Source organism: Thamnophis sirtalis, unplaced genomic scaffold (genome assembly GCF_051295495.1).
Source record: "Thamnophis sirtalis isolate CommonGarterSnake01/CBP01778 unplaced genomic scaffold, rThaSir2_p1.2 scaffold_3, whole genome shotgun sequence".
In the NCBI taxonomy this organism is placed as follows: Eukaryota; Metazoa; Chordata; class Lepidosauria; order Squamata; family Natricidae; genus Thamnophis; species Thamnophis sirtalis.
In genome coordinates this window covers 73,995,399-74,013,836 of record NW_028261383.1, presented here as the reverse complement: position 1 = coordinate 74,013,836, position 18,438 = coordinate 73,995,399, and the positions used below count along the sequence as shown (strand labels likewise).

At 35.4% G+C, this 18,438-nt stretch overlaps 1 protein-coding gene across 1 annotated transcript in view; it reads left to right on the top strand.

The window, feature by feature from the left end:
• Nucleotides 1-16: 16 nt before the first annotated feature.
• The window catches only part of NISCH (nischarin), a 45,305-nt gene continuing 26,883 nt past the window's right edge, over nt 17-18,438 (top strand). Inside the window, exons 1-8 of the mRNA XM_014059194.2 lie at nt 17-301; nt 10,581-10,664; nt 11,388-11,570; nt 12,587-12,635; nt 13,652-13,815; nt 15,210-15,305; nt 17,443-17,538; nt 17,953-18,102. Of these exons, the coding sequence (XP_013914669.2) occupies nt 215-301; nt 10,581-10,664; nt 11,388-11,570; nt 12,587-12,635; nt 13,652-13,815; nt 15,210-15,305; nt 17,443-17,538; nt 17,953-18,102 (909 nt within the window). The 5' untranslated portion in view covers nt 17-214. The remainder of the gene's footprint in view (nt 302-10,580; nt 10,665-11,387; nt 11,571-12,586; nt 12,636-13,651; nt 13,816-15,209; nt 15,306-17,442; nt 17,539-17,952; nt 18,103-18,438) is intronic.

Sequence of the window (18,438 nt, the reverse complement as noted above, 5' to 3'; positions counted from 1 at the left end):
CTGGCCTCAGTCGCGCGGATAGGGGCGGGAGGCGACAGGAGAGCAAATATGGCGGCGGTGACGACTGTAGTTGCGCTGGTCATGGCCAGCGCGGAGGGAAGCGGGGCAGTAGCTGCCACGACACTCGCCGCCCCCGGAGCTCGCTTTCCTCCACGAGCGGCGGAGCGAGCGCAGTAGCCCGACGGTCCCGAACCTCTGCGCTCCGACTCGGGACATGGAGGCGTTGAGGACCGGCGAAGAGGGCGAGGAGCCTCCCAAAAGCATCCGCATTCTTGGGTCGGAGCTGGTGGAGACCTACACGGTGAGGCGGGGTGCGAAGGAGTTGTGAGCGTGTATGTGTGTGTAAGGTCTGGCGTGTCAGAGGCATCGGCCTTCCCGGGGTCCCATGAAAAAACGCCGTCGGTTCAGTCGTTAGTGCGAAAGGGGCGAGAGGCTGGCTCCCTGTCCGGAGCATTTTCGGGCATCCTTGTGAACTTCCACGTCTTTTTTTGACGGGGAAGAAGGACAAGCACCCAGATTCATTCGCGTGGATGCTTGGGGCCAAACTGTCTTGGCCGGTGTTCTCCGTGGTTTTAGAGTTTCACGGAGTTCTTCAGTTCCTGGGGAAAAACAAAAGACAACAGCATCCCCAGAGGAAGGAAATTGATGTCTCAGCAACAAGCTCTGGTAGCTAAGGTGTTGTCTTATTCCGGGTTGAGGTAGCAAGTCGTCCGTTTTCCGAAGTTGGCGCCTTCCAGACAGGTGAGACTCTAGTTCCCATCATTCCCTGCTGGCAACAAGGAATGGGCTGTCTAACTTACCTTGAAGGGGTTTGGTTGGGAAAGACAGAAATTTGCCCCCTTTCTTCTGAATAGGCATGCAGCATCCCTTGGCAAAGGAACTAAAAATATAATATGTGGCTTTAAAATAAAATGTGGAAAGAATAATATTCTTGCATCTGAATCCAGCTTATGAAATTGTTGATAGAAATCTTATTAGTTGACATTTTTGAAGTCTGCTGTAGACAAAAGGAAAATTATTGGTGTAATGTTTTTCCAATAACATTATTACATATGTCCTTTTATACAGAGTTATGTCTCTAATAAATATATATCATTTTCTGACTTGATGTTTTAAGAGCTAACATTGCAAAAAGCTTTAATATATTTAATATATAATATACTTTAGTTGTTTTGTTATATAACCAAAATGGGCTCATCTGCTAATTTTTCATCTAGTTAAATAGTTTTTATCTGTGAATTTTTTTATGTGGGCATATTGTTTTAGTGATCTTTTTAATGAACTGACAATGTGCTATGAATAGGCTTTATTTCATTGAAGTTTGCATCCAAAATATCAATAATCAGAGTTTTTATTGATATGCTTTGCAAAAATATTCAAGTTTATATTTGGGAACATTTTTACTTAATCAAAAGAAAATGAGCATTTGAAGAGACTTTTGAGATGAGTTCAGTTTCCAGGGACTATATTGATACATTTATATACTGTAGCTTTCTTGCATCAAAATGCATGAGTGCTTTTTGAGATGGTTTGCATGAGTGCCTTTTGAGATGGTTTCTGATTTCTCAATCTGATCTGTAGACCTGGAATTTCTTGGTTATTTTCCATGCAAGTGCTAATCAGTTCTAACCTTTCTAAAAAAAAAAATAGAGCAGTGAAGATCATTCAGATTTATTGGAAACAAGATAAAGTTTAATGCCGTAGTTCCAAATTTAATGTTTGCTTATGTATACAATTTGTAAGACATAATCCATGGACTAGCTAAAAATGATAAAAATATGTTTTCAGCAGAAGTGAGTAAAAGTATGTGGTTGAGTTTTTCATGTTGAAATCAATTTGCTGGATCGGTTTGGTTTGTTATTGAACAGCAATATTTTCAATTCCAGGCACTGCAGTAGAAAAAAATGGGTAGAAAGCTTATTGCACAATGTCATTAGAGTGTCAAGAATAAAATAAATCGAAGGTATAGTTGTGCAACTTGATATATGAAAAAAATCTGATATATAAAATCTTGCGATTTAGAACATAGCAAGAAGTTGGAATAGTAACTTTCCATTTTTGTAGGGTGACAGATTAAAAGCTTTCCATTAACTGTGTTATGAAGTTTATCCTGTCCTGACCTAATACCAGATAAAAGGGTTGGATCTACAACCTGAAGAATTCCCAGTTAGTATGATTTGCTCTTTCCCATTTTGGTGAGAATTGTGAAAGAAAAACACACAATGCACCCCAAAGGCACTGGATTGAAAAGGAGCTATTTAGTGATCCTCTGCATTAGTCTCAGTCAGAATCCTATATGTCCTTGTAAGTATCATAGAAAGGATGTTATTTTTCTTCCCACTTGTTTGTTTTCACCAACAAGTGTTCAAGTTTTGGAAAAACTGAGCTACAAGGCAGAATCTGTTACAATAAAAAATACACTTTCAAATCTGTAGTTTGTCTGCTGTTGATTAGAAGAATAGAAAGTATGGGCTGGATTCAGCAGCACCCTTAAGTAGTTCACAATTTTCTGGAATTCTGACTTAGCATTGTACACGATTATGACTCACATCTTCTAGAACACGGGTGTCAAACTCAATTGCACCATGGACCGGATCATGACGTATCGTGACATTTTTTGCCTTTGCAGAGCTGGGGGTGGGGATGACCTGCGCATGACGTATCCGGCCTGCGGGCCACCAGTTTGACAGACCAGTTCTAGAAGTATACTATGCTGCTAATAACTTTATCCTCTTTCATAAGGTCCAATGTGAAATCTTATCTGTGCCTATGGCTAATGGGGATTTTGTATTTATTCATCAGACTTTATGTATTCACTATCCTTTTAGATTATTTCTCTGATGAAATCTGCAAACACTAAATGCAGGGCTTCCCTATCTATTTGGATAATTGTGATTCTTTGTAACATTAAATATTTAAGCTAAACAATGGCAATTTCCGAGCTTATATACTTTATCACTTCAACTGTAAAACAAATTTCTTGTATTTCCTATGTGTGTTCATTGATGTACAGATTGTTGTGTTTCTTCTAGATACATAATTTGGAAAAGTATGTGCTGGAAAAGCTGAAGATGCAAACTGAATTTAATTTGAATTTTTTGCTGCAGCATCTTGTATTTCTACTATTCAATTTGCAAAGCAGCTAGTTCCTTCAACAGTCAAAGCTGCTGCAGTGAAAACTTCAAAGAAAACTCCAGTGTTGTGCAAGATTCTCCCTTAAATTCATGCATATGCAGCTTCATTAGGTTGCATAACAGCGTATAACAAGGTTACTGGTGGTATTTCAACTACATTATTTATTAGAACTAGCACATTGTATAGTCTAATGTTTTAATGAGTAATTGAAATGGAGAAATGGAAGTACTTAGAACAATAGAGTTTAAAGGAATCTTGGAGGTCTTGTAGTCCAACTCCCTGCTCATACGGGAAACCCTTTACCATTCTGAACAAATGGATCTCCAATCTCTTCTTAAAAACTCCAGTGATGGAGCGAGCACTCACAACTTCTGGAAGCAAGCCATTACATTGATTATTTTTTCTCATTAACAAGAATTTTCTCCTTAATTCTAGGTTGGATCTCTCTTTGTTAAGCTTCCATCTGTTATTTCTTGTCTTGCTCAAAGGTGTGTTGGTGAATATGCTGATTCCCCTTCTTCTCTGTGAACTTTTGGCTTAACTAACCCTCTCCCCATTAACCTAGTCAGTTAAACATATACTCAGAACCAGCTTGTGTATGATGTTGCTCATAACTTAGCTTTTTAAATAGGGGACACACACACACACACACTTACTTTTTGTATTGAATTTGTAATCTTCCCAAGGGATTATCTTGGTATAATAGAAAGGCTCAGTAGCTTTACTGATCTTGAAATTGAAGCCAGCAGAGCATGAGCTATCGTGCAGGAAAATTGGAATGGAAGGGAAGAGATGAAATTACGAATGTTCAAGTAGTTCTATTTAGCAACTGCCTTGCTAAAGGCAGTGATCATTGGCACTTACTACAATGAAAAAAGTGACTTTGCAACAAATGCATGCATTTATAATTCTTGCAGTGTTTCTCTGTTATGTATTTACCATTATAGCTAGTGTCATGCCTAAGCCCAGACATGATATAGCAAGATCCAATTGAATTTAGTTCTTTATTTTCTTATGCTTAATAGACAGACTAAACATATAACCTAATAGATAGACCCTGGGAGATTCTAGGATGTCACTACCCTGGACTTTTTATCCCTCTGTCATCCAGAACAGGATTGCACAGTTTCTTGCCTTTGACTCCTCCCTGGAATGTGCTGCCATCTGCCTGGGAAGCCACAGTCCTACTTCTGACATTCTCCTCCATCCCTTTAGCTGCACATTCCATCACAGTTGTGTGTGCCTGATCCATTTTGCTTTCCCCCCTCCCCCCCTTGTTTACAGAATAGAGAGATTGCTTAAATAGGCTATGTCTTCCTGAGCTGGTTTTTTTTTTTTTTTTTTTTTTGCAGTACAGCCTTTCCCAAAAGGTGATTAATCACATGCTTACAAATTTTTCTCTATAACCTTCATTGGTTGAACCTTTCGACAGGCTAGTCCTGCTGCATGACACTGACCAGACACTAATCAGTTTCACTGAAAGGCTTTTATTTGCCTCCTAAGCAGCTCTTATCCTCTGCAAACAGCATTCCTTTGAATGTGTATTCCCAATATATTCCTGCCTATTCTCTTGCTCTCCAATGAATGTAATCAATTCCATTCTAGCCATGGTGAATGTTCCAAAGCTTGAGAGTAAAGAAAAGGGGTTATAATATGTGCTTTTTAAACCTGGTTTTCTTGAAAGTCAAGTTTTGGAAAACTTCCCTGCGGTTTGGATTTATATTCTTCTGGTGCTGTAAAACAGGAAAAGTGAAGTTAATGATAAACATAATCATTCTCCCGTGATGTTCAATTAATGACAATTTTGTTTAACTATTGAGTCAAGAGAGTCAATTGAAGTCAATAAATGAGGACTACCTGTAATCTATAATCAGGTGGAGAGGATCGGCGGCATTTTCACATATGAGGAAATCCAGCTTAGCTAAACAGAACGTTTCCAAAAATCAAATACTGTATATTTTTCAGAGTATAAGATGCACCTTCCCCTCCCCCCAAAAAAGAGGGTGAAAATTTGGATACGACTTATACACCAAAAAAGTGCAAGGCATGGAGGCAGCAATGGTCTGTGGCTATTCCTGCAGCCTGGAACAGCTGATTGGGGGTATTCCGGCAGTCCGATCTGCCCGCCAATCAGCTGTCCTGAATCAGGCTGCAATAAGTGCTGAAGTTGACCTGGCTTGTCAAAGTTTACAGCAGCAATCACATTCAAAAAACACAGAAAGCACACAAAAGTAACTGATTTAGCAGGATTCAAAATAAGAATAATATACAGTACATTCCAAAATCAGGTTTTCCAAGGTAGCAGTAAACACAAGCAAAACAAAAGCAGTCATTTTCAGTTCTGGCTAAGCCAGGCTCCTTCCTATCTCCTGGTTGCTCCCATGACAAATTTCAGAGTCCAAATATCCCTCATTAGCTGTCTTAGTTGCTATGCCTATTCATTGGCTATTCATTGGCTGACCTCAGCTGATTACTATGGATGCTGGTAGGCAGAGACAGAATTTTTTTTCTTCTTATTTTCCTATACTTCGGAGCATCTTATACTCCCAAAAATATGGTATGTTAAAAAGTAAAGGCATATCATTTCTGTATTATTGTCAAGAAAATCACTTGGATAGACCTAAAACATATTTTAATGCCAGATTATGCTCTCTGGTTAGGATTAAAATAAAACTGCTAATTACTGGGAGGATAATCTGGAAGTCATAAACTTGGACAAAACCATAAAGATATCTGGTTGTTGAGAAAATTCAGTAATTTCAAATTTGGAAGAAGAGTTCCTTGATTAAAAGGACAGTCAGAATGTGGAATAAGGGAACTATAAACCAAGGAGGTCTTGGAATTAGCAAAGCGGAAATGAACCATGCAAATTGGATATTTTAGGTCTGTCAATTTAGTTTTACCAAAATGAGCCTTTTCAAATCAGATGAATATATTGATAAAGACTTTAGGTCATAAGACCATACAAAGGAATGAAGTGTCATTGCAACTCAAAATAATCTCAGCTAAATGATAAATTCCTATCTATTAGAATTACTCAATATCTAGTGAACATCAGTGTTACACAAATATTTCAAAATCAGTGACGGAAGAGAGAAAATTTATAACAAATTGTAAGAAGCACTACATGCAGAATATAGAAAGGATGTACTACTAATGGCTAATTGGAGTGCTGACATTTAAGTAAAAACTAGTCATCAATAAAGAGCAAAAGAAAAAAATATGCCTTCAAATTATGGAGTTCTGTTGTGAACAACCAATTAGATTTTAGGCTGAATAAAGATGAGCCACTTCCTTAGAACAATGAACAACAATATATTTTTGGCATGCAATGTGAATCAATGATGGTCTAGAAAAAAATGTTTACTAAGATTCAGAGACATTGAAAAGGAAAACAGATATGGTAGATGGTCAGTGTTCAGGAGAATGCTGGAATATCCTTAAAAGAGTGACAATTGAGATAGCAAGAAGTTGTCCATATATTCATAAGGCATTAGGACCAAATCATGGCATCTAGTTATATTTACAAGAAAATGTCTTATACTTAAGGTAAAAATGTATCCTGTCAGCATCCTTAGCCAATTAAGATTTACATTAATAATGTGATTACTATATGAAAGCTTTATAGAATTAATGTTGAAACAGTATCATTTAAGAATATAATTTACAAATCAATACTATTGAAAAAGAAAACGAGCTGTTTTGATACTTTGGTTGAATAGGGACAAATTCAATTCGTTTGTTTGCTTGCTACTTCATTGAAGTTGATTTCCATTGTTCTAAAAAAACAGGCACTCTAATTTTTATATTTTTGTAAATTTTTATTTCTCTCTTATTCTTGTGTTTTCATTCTGTAAATGAATAGAATTCATGCTAATGCTTTGTGGATATATCTAGTCTTGTTGTTGCATTATGAAAGGCCTTCCAGTTTTATACCAATGCTTACCATTGATTTATTCATTTTTAGCTAAGCTTTGTTAGTTAATTGAAAATATTGCTAAAGAAAAAACAAGCTAACTCTTATTGTATGAGATGGACATAAATTTATATGTGAGAGAAGCTTTGATAGCAGAATGAGCCCATGAATGTCTCTATTGAAAAAAAAAATAGCTGCCTGTTTATTTAGGCACGGAAAATAGAGCATAAGTCACTAAAATCTTCTCTTCCCTCTACTTTCACCAGTGGCATTCACATGGCTTAAATGGAATTTTCTCCATCTCTGAATGGAGCCCTTATAAAATAATGGCATTGCCAACCAAATCCTATGGATTTTTGTGATGTTGCTTCAGATTAGCTGCTGTTTATCTTTTGATTTTATTTATTTTGTGTCCAGATCAAACCTTAAACTGCCAAAATGCGGTCTTTTGGGCTTTGTCATTAGCTCGAAACAAATCACTTTCAGTGCATTCTACTGGTAGTAATTGACAGACCAACAGATTGTGTGTTGTTATCCACCAGCAATTCCCACTTGAGCATATTGGATTTGCACTCAGGCACTCCCCCCCTCCCCCAAGCCTATTCAATATCCTCCAAGTGACATAGGGGAGATCAGATCTTTAAGCCATGTTTTCTTCTGGGATTATTCCTTGTTCCATCAATTTTCTTCTCCATCTTCTAATTCAGTTATGCTTCTGTGTACCTTTATGAGTATTTGTTTATGCCACAAAACTCTTTCTAGATCTAACTCAATATGTTTGGTGCACATATCCATTTCAGAGGATGCGGAAGATCTTTCTCTTGTTTGGTTCTCTTGGCATCTGTTGCTACTTTTTTCCTAAAAAAGGTAGCGCTGGCTACCTGTCGATCTCCGGATGCGCTTCAAGGTGTTATTAGTCACCCATAAAGCCCTGCATGGTAGTGGATCTGGATACTTGAGAGACCGCCTTCTGCCAATCATCTCCCTGCGACCAATAAGATCTCATAGATTAGGCCTCCTCCGTATTCCATCGGCCAGCCAGTGCCGGCTGGCAACTACAAGGAGGAGGGCCTTCTCAGTAGTAGCCCCGACCCTTTGGAACGAGCTCCCCGTGGAGATTTGTACCCTCTCCACCGTCCAGGCCTTCCGCACAGCCCTTAAGAACTGGCTAGCCCGTCAGGCCTGGGGACAAGGATAGCCGCCCCTCCCGAATGATGAGTGTATGTTGCTTACTATTTTATTATATGTCTCTATGTCAATGTTTGTATTCCCCCTCCCTGATTTTATGTGAGCCGCCCTGAGTCCCCTCAGGGAAAAGGGCGGCCTACAAATATTAATAAAATCTCTAAAAAATCTCTAAAAATCTCTAATACTGGGTGAAGCAATACAAACAAAAGGATACATTTTCTCAATTGATGTAGGCCTAATGCATACTGCTACATTGACAGCAATGTCAACTTGTTTCACACTGTGGATGCACTTCATACTTACTGCAGCAGCAAACTCTGGTGCAGAAATACTCAGAACCAAAATCAATGTTCACAGTGTGGGCGGTTGCCCCTCCCCTGTATAAATGTCAATTTCCTGATAATATTATTCCTTGCACTTTTAGCCTTAGTATTCAGTCAGTGTTTAAATGAAACTGTCCTATCAAGTGTCACACTGAGATATTCCGGTGTAGAACGGTACTGTATTCAATTCCCTTGCCATGTTACATTCAACTTGACTCCTGCATCTCAATTTTGAAGGTGAAAAGCACACATAGATCAAACTAAGAAACCTGTGTGATAACAAGCAGTCTATAGTGCGTAGTAACACAGTATGTCTGAGGTATGCTAATGTGCAAGGATAAAAATGAGGGTCTTTATAGGGACAACTGGGAATAATTTTAAATATATTAAATAATTCTATAGGTAGTCCTTGATTTATACCAGTAAGTTTCTATTTCAAATTCCAATAGACCCCAAAAATGGAACTTTTGACCCAGTTTCAAAGTTCTGACATCTGCATCCTATCCATGGTCATATGACCACATTTTGTATGGTTAGCAACTGGTTTGCATTGATGTCTGTTTGCAGTCCCTTTCGCCATGTGACTTCAATTTATGGCATTTTTTCAAGAAACCAATGTTTACCACTGGTCTCTGGCAGAAACTGCCCCATGGCAAACAATAGGTTCATTTAACAACTGCTGCAGGAGTAATAAAATTACAGTAGGTCCTGTCAAGTGATGAACCACTTTGTGACCATCAAAAATTGCAATTGAAATTGTGGATTCAAGGACAACCTGTGCTTAGGCAGTTGAATCCAAATTAAAGTAATGCTGACAAATGAATTAGCCTTTTCTTGAATACTTCTAATGAAGGCAACATCATTCTGTCTCTGGTAATTAGTTCTACTACTGAACTGCTCTTTTTATTAGAATTCTATTTTTCTACCAGTTATTTAAGATCTGCTTTGCTCAAACCCATTATTCCATATTCTACATTCAGCAATATAGCCTGCCTTGTTTGAGGTGTTTGAAGAGTGCTGCCTATTTAGACTTAACTACTCAAAGCTAAACATGGCAAGATCCTTCCATCTCTCTTCACAAAATTTAGTTTTCTAGTCTCCGAAGATCCCTCTAACTTTTTTCAGGACCTTTTTTAGTTTATTTAAAGTTTTTAAAAAATATCTAGAATTGGCAGGACTGACAATAGAAATTGATGTGGGATATGATCAATATTGAATATTGTGAAATGTTACATTCCATTATTTGAAAACTTGTTTTTGTTCTTGCAGTCTAAAATTTGGGGCATTTTAAGGAAGCTTTATGATTGAAAGAAAAGATAGCTATTGTTAGTTTTTCATTTATCATTATTTATATAGTGTAATAACATTTCTGGACATGTCTGTCCTGACATCTTTTAATTTCATGGTTTTCAAGGTACTGAAATAACAATAAATAGCTAGCTGTGAGCTATTGAGTCTAGTATACATTTGGGAAGGATATAGGGATTTTATACATATACCATTTTTGAGACCACTAAGTCATTTTATAAGAGCTTCTGTGCCTTTTTAATATTAGAATGTTACAATATTTTGTAATATTGATTTTCTATATTTCATAATCATTTTTAAAATAATTGTTCATATATCGTGATTTTATTTGATTTTTGTATAGCACTCAGAATCATGATGATATGGGCAGCTATATAAATTTAATAAATAAATAATATTTAGATTTGTACACAGTGGATAATATTTTATTTTTCAGATAGTTGTTTTAGCGTTTTTAAAATGGTATTCAGTTTGCCTCAAACAGTAATAAAATAATAACCTAGTATAAATAGAAACTGACTTCTGCTTTTGTTGTCATTTTTTTTGTTACACTGTGTTCATATCACCATTTGAAGTGAAGAGTTGTACATGAAAGGTAGCTCAAAAATGTTTATAGGGTTTAAAATAAATGCAGCATTGCAAGGATTATATATTTTTATGTGAATGTGTATGACCATTTTTTGTTGATTAAAGGCTGTTTTTTTTTTTAGGTTTATATCATTCAAGTGACTGTTGGAACCCATGAGTGGATAGTAAAACATCGATATAGTGACTTCCATGATCTTCATGAAAAGGTAATCATTCTGAAATTGTATCCCTAAAATATTTGGTTTAATCTTTGACATCAGTCACTTAGAAAACCTTCTGACATGCTTGTATGCTTTTTGAAAAGGAATACTGGCTTATTAAGTTGTAGTGGAGTACTGTTCCAGGAGCTTGTTTTAGCTTTACTTAATGGAAAAAAGGCCTGAAGAATAGAAGGTAAGTTCTTCTTCTAAAGATGCCCTTCAGTGGTCAAAATTCACTTGCAAACAGCTGTTGTTTAAGACAGTGCCCCCCAACCTTTTGAGCACCTGGAATTGGTTCCATGGCAAGATATTTTTTTCGTGGAACATAGGGGATGTGCTTCTCATACTGCCAGCATCCTGGGGATGGGGCTTTGCTTCTTTGCATGGCCTGGTTTCTGGCATGCTGTGGACCGGTGCCGGTTCAGGGACTGGGGGTTGGGAACCCCTGTTTTAAGAGAAAGATAATTAAGTTATCTGCTTACCTGTTAAGTTATAGAGTGGTAATTAGGAAATAGCCTTCAAAATTGACAGAGAAATTGAGGTTATATCTCAAGCAGCTGTGGTTAGAAATTAAGCCATTTTTAAAAAAAGGTATATATATATATTAGATTTATTATCAATTATTATATGTATGGTATTTTTATGAGAACTGTGTCTTATTAGTATTATTTAATGTTATAATTCTTAAATCATTTATTCAGAGACTAACCTAATTTGTGTCTTTTATAGCTTGTTTTAGAGAAGAAGATAGACAAGAATATATTGCCTCCCAAAAAGATTATTGGTAAAAATTCCAAAAGCTTGGTGGAAAAAAGACAAAAAGAGTTGGAAGTATATTTACAAACCCTTCTTGCTATATTTCCATTGGCAGCACCCAAAGTACTATCACAATTCTTACATTTTCATTTATACGTAAGTTCTTTCCTACCACATTTTAATAAATTTTGCACTGTTACCTTTTCAGTTCATTGCATTTGTATTAAACATAAGAGCAATGTTATTTACTGAACTTTTTCTATTAGTTAAGCAGTATATATTACGTTATATTATATTATATTATATTATATTATATTATATTATATTATTATATTATATTATATTATATTATTATATTATATTATATTATATTATATTATATTATATTATATTATATTATATTATATTATATTATATTATATTATATTATTATATTATATTATATTATATTATATTATATTATATTATATTATATTATATTATATTATATTATATTATATTATATTATTATATTATATTATATTATTATATTTATATAATATAAATTGTGGTCATGGGATTTCAGGACACTGCCAATGGCTGTAAATGCCACAAGTACTTTTTTTATGGGGGGGGGGTGTCTGTCGTAACTTAAGATGGTCAGTAAGCAATAGGTCATAAGTTGAGGACTACCTGTAAAACTTACTACTATATCATGAACTGTGCTTACAGTATTTTATAAATCATTCTTAATACTTTCAGGGAGAGGCAAAGTATGTGTCATATATACTTTTGATCAGACTGCATGATATGAATGGGGTCTTTTGGAAACATCTCTCAAGAATTATCTGGAATAGCTAGGAAGAATGACCAAATCTTCACAAGAGTTCTGGATGTTTCCATATTGAAATTAAACATAGACACATCTAAGCATTCTGCTTCCTGCATAATTTTCAAAAAAGTAAATCATACTTCCTGGTTTGCTAAGTATGCTTAATGTGCATTGATACCTAGAAACTTCGGCTTTTAGATTCCTCCATGTCTTCCCACCCTCATTTTTATTAATTTATTGCCACATTTCATAACTACTTACATTCTTGCTTAAGATATAAAATCCTGTGCACAAACATTTTAAGAACTAATAGATTTAAATAATATTTTGATTTTATCTTTTTATTTCTTATTTTTTGCAGGAAGTCATTGGAATCACAGCTGCATTGGCTGAAGAACTTTTTCATAAAGGTATGAAACATCAGAATTCTTAACATTTATTTATAGTATGTTATCCCTGAAATAGAGTCGTACACATTACATCTATATTTTGTTTAAAAATCTTGTGTATTACACTATATAGAAAAAAGGAGGATAATGAATCCCACCAAACAATCCCTCTGGAACGAGCTCCCCGTGGAGATTCGGACCCTCACCACCCTTCAGGCTTTCCGCAAAGCCCTTAAAACCTGGCTGTTCCGACAGGCCTGGGGCTGATGAGTTCCCATCCCCGCTCGAATTGTGTGGCTGTTGATTGTTTTTAAATTGTTGTGTTGTTTGTCCGTTGTCTTTTTTCTTGTTTGTATCCCTCCCCCCTTACTTGGTTTGTGAGCCGCCCTGAGTCCCTCTGGGAATAGGGCGGCATAGAAATACAATAAAATCAAATCAAACTATGTGGTGTTTGGATAGATTGTAAAAGGCATACAGGATCTATTATCACCACCTAGCTTTTTGTAGTCACCTCTGCCCTGGAAGACATGGGTGTGTGTGTGTGTGTGTGTGTGTGTGTGAGAAACTTCCTGAAGGGAAGGGAATATGTGAATGGCCAGCACAGCCTAAATGCAGAGAGTAGGAATGGGGAAGACTTACGGTACACTGACTTTCTGGGAAAGCCAGCAGAGAAGATTGCAAATGTTGATCATTTGATTGTGGGTCACCACAAAAGGTTGTTAAGAGCAAACTAGTTGCTGAGCACCCAGATCAAATCATATTACTGTGAGGTGCTGGGAGAGCTGGAACTCCAAGAACCAATCATAACCATTATTCGTTCAGTGCCATTGTAACTTTGAACAGTCAATGAATGAATGCTTGTGGATTGAGTGTACTTGCGTACCTGTACTTTCTGGATACCACACAAGATAAAATGTCCTTTGAAACAGAAAAGACTGTGCATCCTTGTTTCTGATCTCTGCCACTATCATATAATTTCTTTTTTATAATATTATTCGCTACGTATTATTTGTAAATATTTACATCTTGTTTTCTAGGAGAGCAATTACTTGTGGCTGGTGAAGTCTTTAATATTAAACCTTTGCAGCTTTATGCTGTTACTCAACAGCTGCGTCAGGGGAAACCAACTTGTGCAAATGGTGATGCCAGAACTGATCTTGGTCACATTCTGGATTTCACATGCAGACTCAAATATTTAAAGGTAGCAGATTCTAATTTAAATATTTCAGTTGCTCATTTGTGGTATGTATAGCGACTATGATTATAGGAAGTGTTTCTTGCCTTGGTAGAAGAAATTGGAAGAAAGTACAGTAGCACTGTTGATGTTTTCTGTTAAGATGGTGGATTTCAAACAAAAACAAATGCCTTCCATGACCTGCTTATTTAAATTAGCAAATCAGATCTTTCTTATTTTAAAGACTAGTATATATCTTATCATAAGTTAAAAGTCACATGTTCCAAATATTATTGGCATTGAAGAACAAGAATTCCAAAGAAATATATAATGGTCCAGATATTTGTCTGGAGGACCATATAAAGACAGAGATAATTCCATGAAGACAGGGATAATTGCCTCTAACATAGACTCTTGGAAAAATACATTGAGCTTTAAAAGCTGCATTAAGAAGTTTTGTTTAAATTAGAACAGTAAAATTAAAATACTTTAATATGTTTTAGTAAGATCTACTTTATATATTGTTCTGCTAATTATTTCCCTAAGTTCCTTTTTTTTGCTTCAGTTCCACTTGTATCTGAATAAGTATCATTTCTGCTTATTTATAGAATTGTATCACACTATAGTATTTTTTCATATCCTGTTTTTTCCAAAGTTACACTTACACTTTGATTAAGCCTATAATGTTTTTGCTTTTATATTTATCAGATGGTAAGAAATACAAATAGTACTGTAATATGCACTTTGGGTTGATATTTATAAATTTACTCAGTGCTTCATTGAAGTAAAAAACTAATTCATATATTCCCCATTTAAGTATTAATACTTAAGCAAGCAAACAGGTATATGCTTGAAATCTCTCACTATGCCAGAGATAACTTGATGTGAAGTTGTCCCTCACAGTGTTAGCAGTATTTGAATCTTCGTTTAATTGCCAAAGTGATAAATAGTTCAATAAGGACTTTTCAATAAGGACTTCTTAATTGATACTATTTTTTGTTAACTATAAGCCTCAGCATCATTTTCATAACATTTAAAAGATTTAAAAGATTTTTAAAAATATAAAATGAAAAATAGAAATAAAACAGATTAATACAATGGAACGTATGTCAAAATCAGATCCCAAAAAAGAATTTTAAATCCTTATATTCTGTTATTATTTTGTAAGAAAGAACAAGATGGTGAACTGACCTTCTAATGTGTGCAGTATCTTGACACTGAGCAATGTGGCATGCTCAATATTTCACTAAATTTAATTACATAAATATTAAAATTTTGCAGTATATATTTATAAAACGCTGGAATATAATTTAACAAGATACTTACCGTAGTTTCCTAAACAAAAACATGTCTGTACACTCTGTTTATTATTCTGTAAATCATATTAATACATGTATATGTACATATGTATTTTTCCCCAGATAACTGGCACAGATGGACCTGTTGGAAGCAGTAATATTCAGGAACATCTTTTGCCTTTTGATCTATCAATATTTAAATCTCTTCATCAGATTCAGGTAAATTCTGAAAGAAGAGCTTTGTTTGTGGGGTACTTACTAGAACTTGCTCTCATGTATACTCTAGGGGTTTTGCATTTCTCTGGATTGATGGGCACCTTGAGTCTTGTAGTGGTACTGATGTTTCTGTCTAGAAAGTGATGCTGAAGGACATTTGTTTAAAGAAAATTGTAGGGCTCCCCAAGTCAACCAAACTGACTATAAGCAACTTATACAAAATTTACTTGACAAAAAGAATACAAAACTGAGGTACATAAATCAATAAGCAATAATAAAATGGCAATCCAAATAGAAATGATGCCATCATGCAACTTGGGGATTCAATATTTCACAACCCGAAGGCCCAGAGAAAAAAGCCAGTTCTTGAAAGCTTAAAAGGCCACTGATCTTTAACATCTGACAATATTCTGCCTTGCCTCTGGGATGGTGAATAATTACATGAAACAGCTGAGGAACCGCTTCTGTTTTTGGAGTAGGTTATCAATAGATTACAGCCAGCTCTGCTGCTCCTTGCTCCTGAATACCAGTAAGCAGTCTAAATTTAATGAGAAGCAGAGTAATGAGGAAGAAATTGAAGTTAAATCTAGGCAGATGGGCATGTTCTTCATCTGTAAGAGATTAGACACAGGGTTTGAAATTTAGCCTACTCTGGATGGACTTGCACTTTCCTTGACAGAGAAGGCGCACACCCTTGGAATGTACCCTGATCGTTAGCTGATAGTTGTGGCAGGGAAGACATTTGTTGTATTACTGCTAACTGTGACTATCAGGTTTGACAATAGCAGTTGACATAACATTTTATGTTTTGAACATTTCCATATACTAGTTTGGCTGTGTTTGAGAAAAATGCAGAAATTCCAGTTGGGACAAAATGTGCAACAGCATAACTGCCAAATAATACTAGAACGTGAATTGGCAGTTAGATGTTTTCTTATCAGAATTTAGTAAGAGCTGGTGTTAAACATTGAAAGCCCTAAACAGTTTCGTAGACTTATGCAACCATTTGGAGGGAAACATTGTGAAACCGGCTGCTAGAAAGCATTGAGGTTTCTGCCTTTTAAAAGTCCAGCACAATTCCAAGCTTCGTTCCCTGTTATCTGAGCATGTTCATGCCTGCGTAGAAGGCATTCCCACAGGATTACCACCAAAGCAAACGGGACCAGTGCAGGATTGCTTTTCTCTTGATAAAACTGGTCATTAACATCTGTAGGAGAGGCCCTGCTTTCAGAGGCATGTATATTCAGCATGAGGGTGAGCCTAAGCATGTATCATCCCTTTGTGTGACTTATTTAGCATTTGGCACCCATTGTCTTTGTAAAAACATACTTCTCTAGTCAGACCTTTGAACATCGATAGTTTGATTATTACCGGTATGTTTTCAGTTACTTCGGAATTTTTTTTTTTTACTTTTTGCATTTTTAGGTTGACTTAAACTCTAAATTGTTTTGAGAGTTCATTTTGAATGGAAAGATAATGTATAAATTAATTTTTTAAAAACTGTTTAATCTTGTCATAGTTTTGCTGTTTTTATTGCTTATTGTGACTGAGAACTGCTTTGATGTTTCTCATCTCAATTTCATGAGATTCTGGTCATTAGGGTTGTCAGATGTTGAGTATTGTGTGCATATTCTGTGACTGTACTTTAGAACCCATCACATGGTTTCTAAGTAGCATAGAATAACACGTGCTAACTCCGAGTAGAAGTCTGTTTACAGCAGAGGGTGTGTGGATGCCATTTTGCCTGATTTTCTTTATTCTTGAATCCCTACATAAAACAACTCTTTGAGGATCCCACCAAACATTAAAATGTTTTTCATAAAGGTTGTTTTATGTTGTTGTAAGGAGAAAGAGTTCTTCTGTTTGTGGTTGTGCATGGCTGCAGATTGCTGTATTTATCACTCCTCCAGACGGTAATTTCAATAGTACTAATATTTGATTTTCTTTTATTTGAATCAATGCTGGGAACTATAATTGGCTTTCTTGACATTTATTGCATTTACAGTAATATTGCAAAAACTTTATTAATTTTTTAATAAAAATGGGGAGATTAGAGTTCAATAAGTAAAATTTCATATGAAAGTTTCATATTTTCTTATATTGCTGTTTCATTTTCCTTGCTATTGCTTTTTCAAAATAGATAAATCACTGTGGTGCAAAACTTATTAATGGGCTGACATCTTCAAAGCACACACTAGCAACACTAAGTGTACAATTCTCAGCAACATCCATGATGGTAAGATTCAAATGTGTACATTTGTAGTATTCTGTATTATGATTATAATTTGTTAAAAGTTGTATTTAAATCATAAAAAATATTCTTTGTTCATTTAGCTCAGTTTTTGTATAATTGATTTTACTGTATTTTTAAAAAAATAATATTCTTTTATCTATTGATATTCAACAATTTTAGTAAATGTATTTTATGGGTATGTCTTATTTAGAATATTTGATGCTAAATTCTACGAATCTGTGCACATATACATATATACACATGCTTAAAAGTTTAATAAGAGTATTCTTGCAAAATATTATCCAGATTTTAAACTTGTTTAGAAGCTAACAGTTTTTATCAAATAATGACCTACTAATCAGAAATCTTTATTTTCCCCTTATATTAAATATTCATTTTTCAATGTAATTTGAACAGGAGATCCTAGTACCTGAGGCCTATGAATTTGACCAGTGGGAGCCAGAAGGCGCATCTTCAAATCCTGTGACAGCAGTTATTCCAACTTGGAGAACATTAACAACTTTAGATATGAGTCATAATAGCATAGCTCAAATTGACAATTCAGTGGTAAGCATTCATAACAAATACTTCAGAACAGTTTCAAAAGGGACATAGAAGATATCTCTTCTGCTCATAGTGATATAATCAGCACTTTTAATACTTGCAATGGCTTGCAGAAGATTTGATAATTACATTGAAAGTTACAGAATGTTGACAGTTTTTAACTGTAAACAAGTCCACTCTTGTACAACATCCCTTGAAATTTCTTCTGCTTGAAGCTTTTGGGCTATTGCTTGGGGAAAAAAAGTTCTAAAATTCTTAAGGCTTGACATTATTATGGATTAATTGCTTAGAATCAAGATGGATATCTTCTAATTGAACTGAAGCCTTACTATTCCTTTA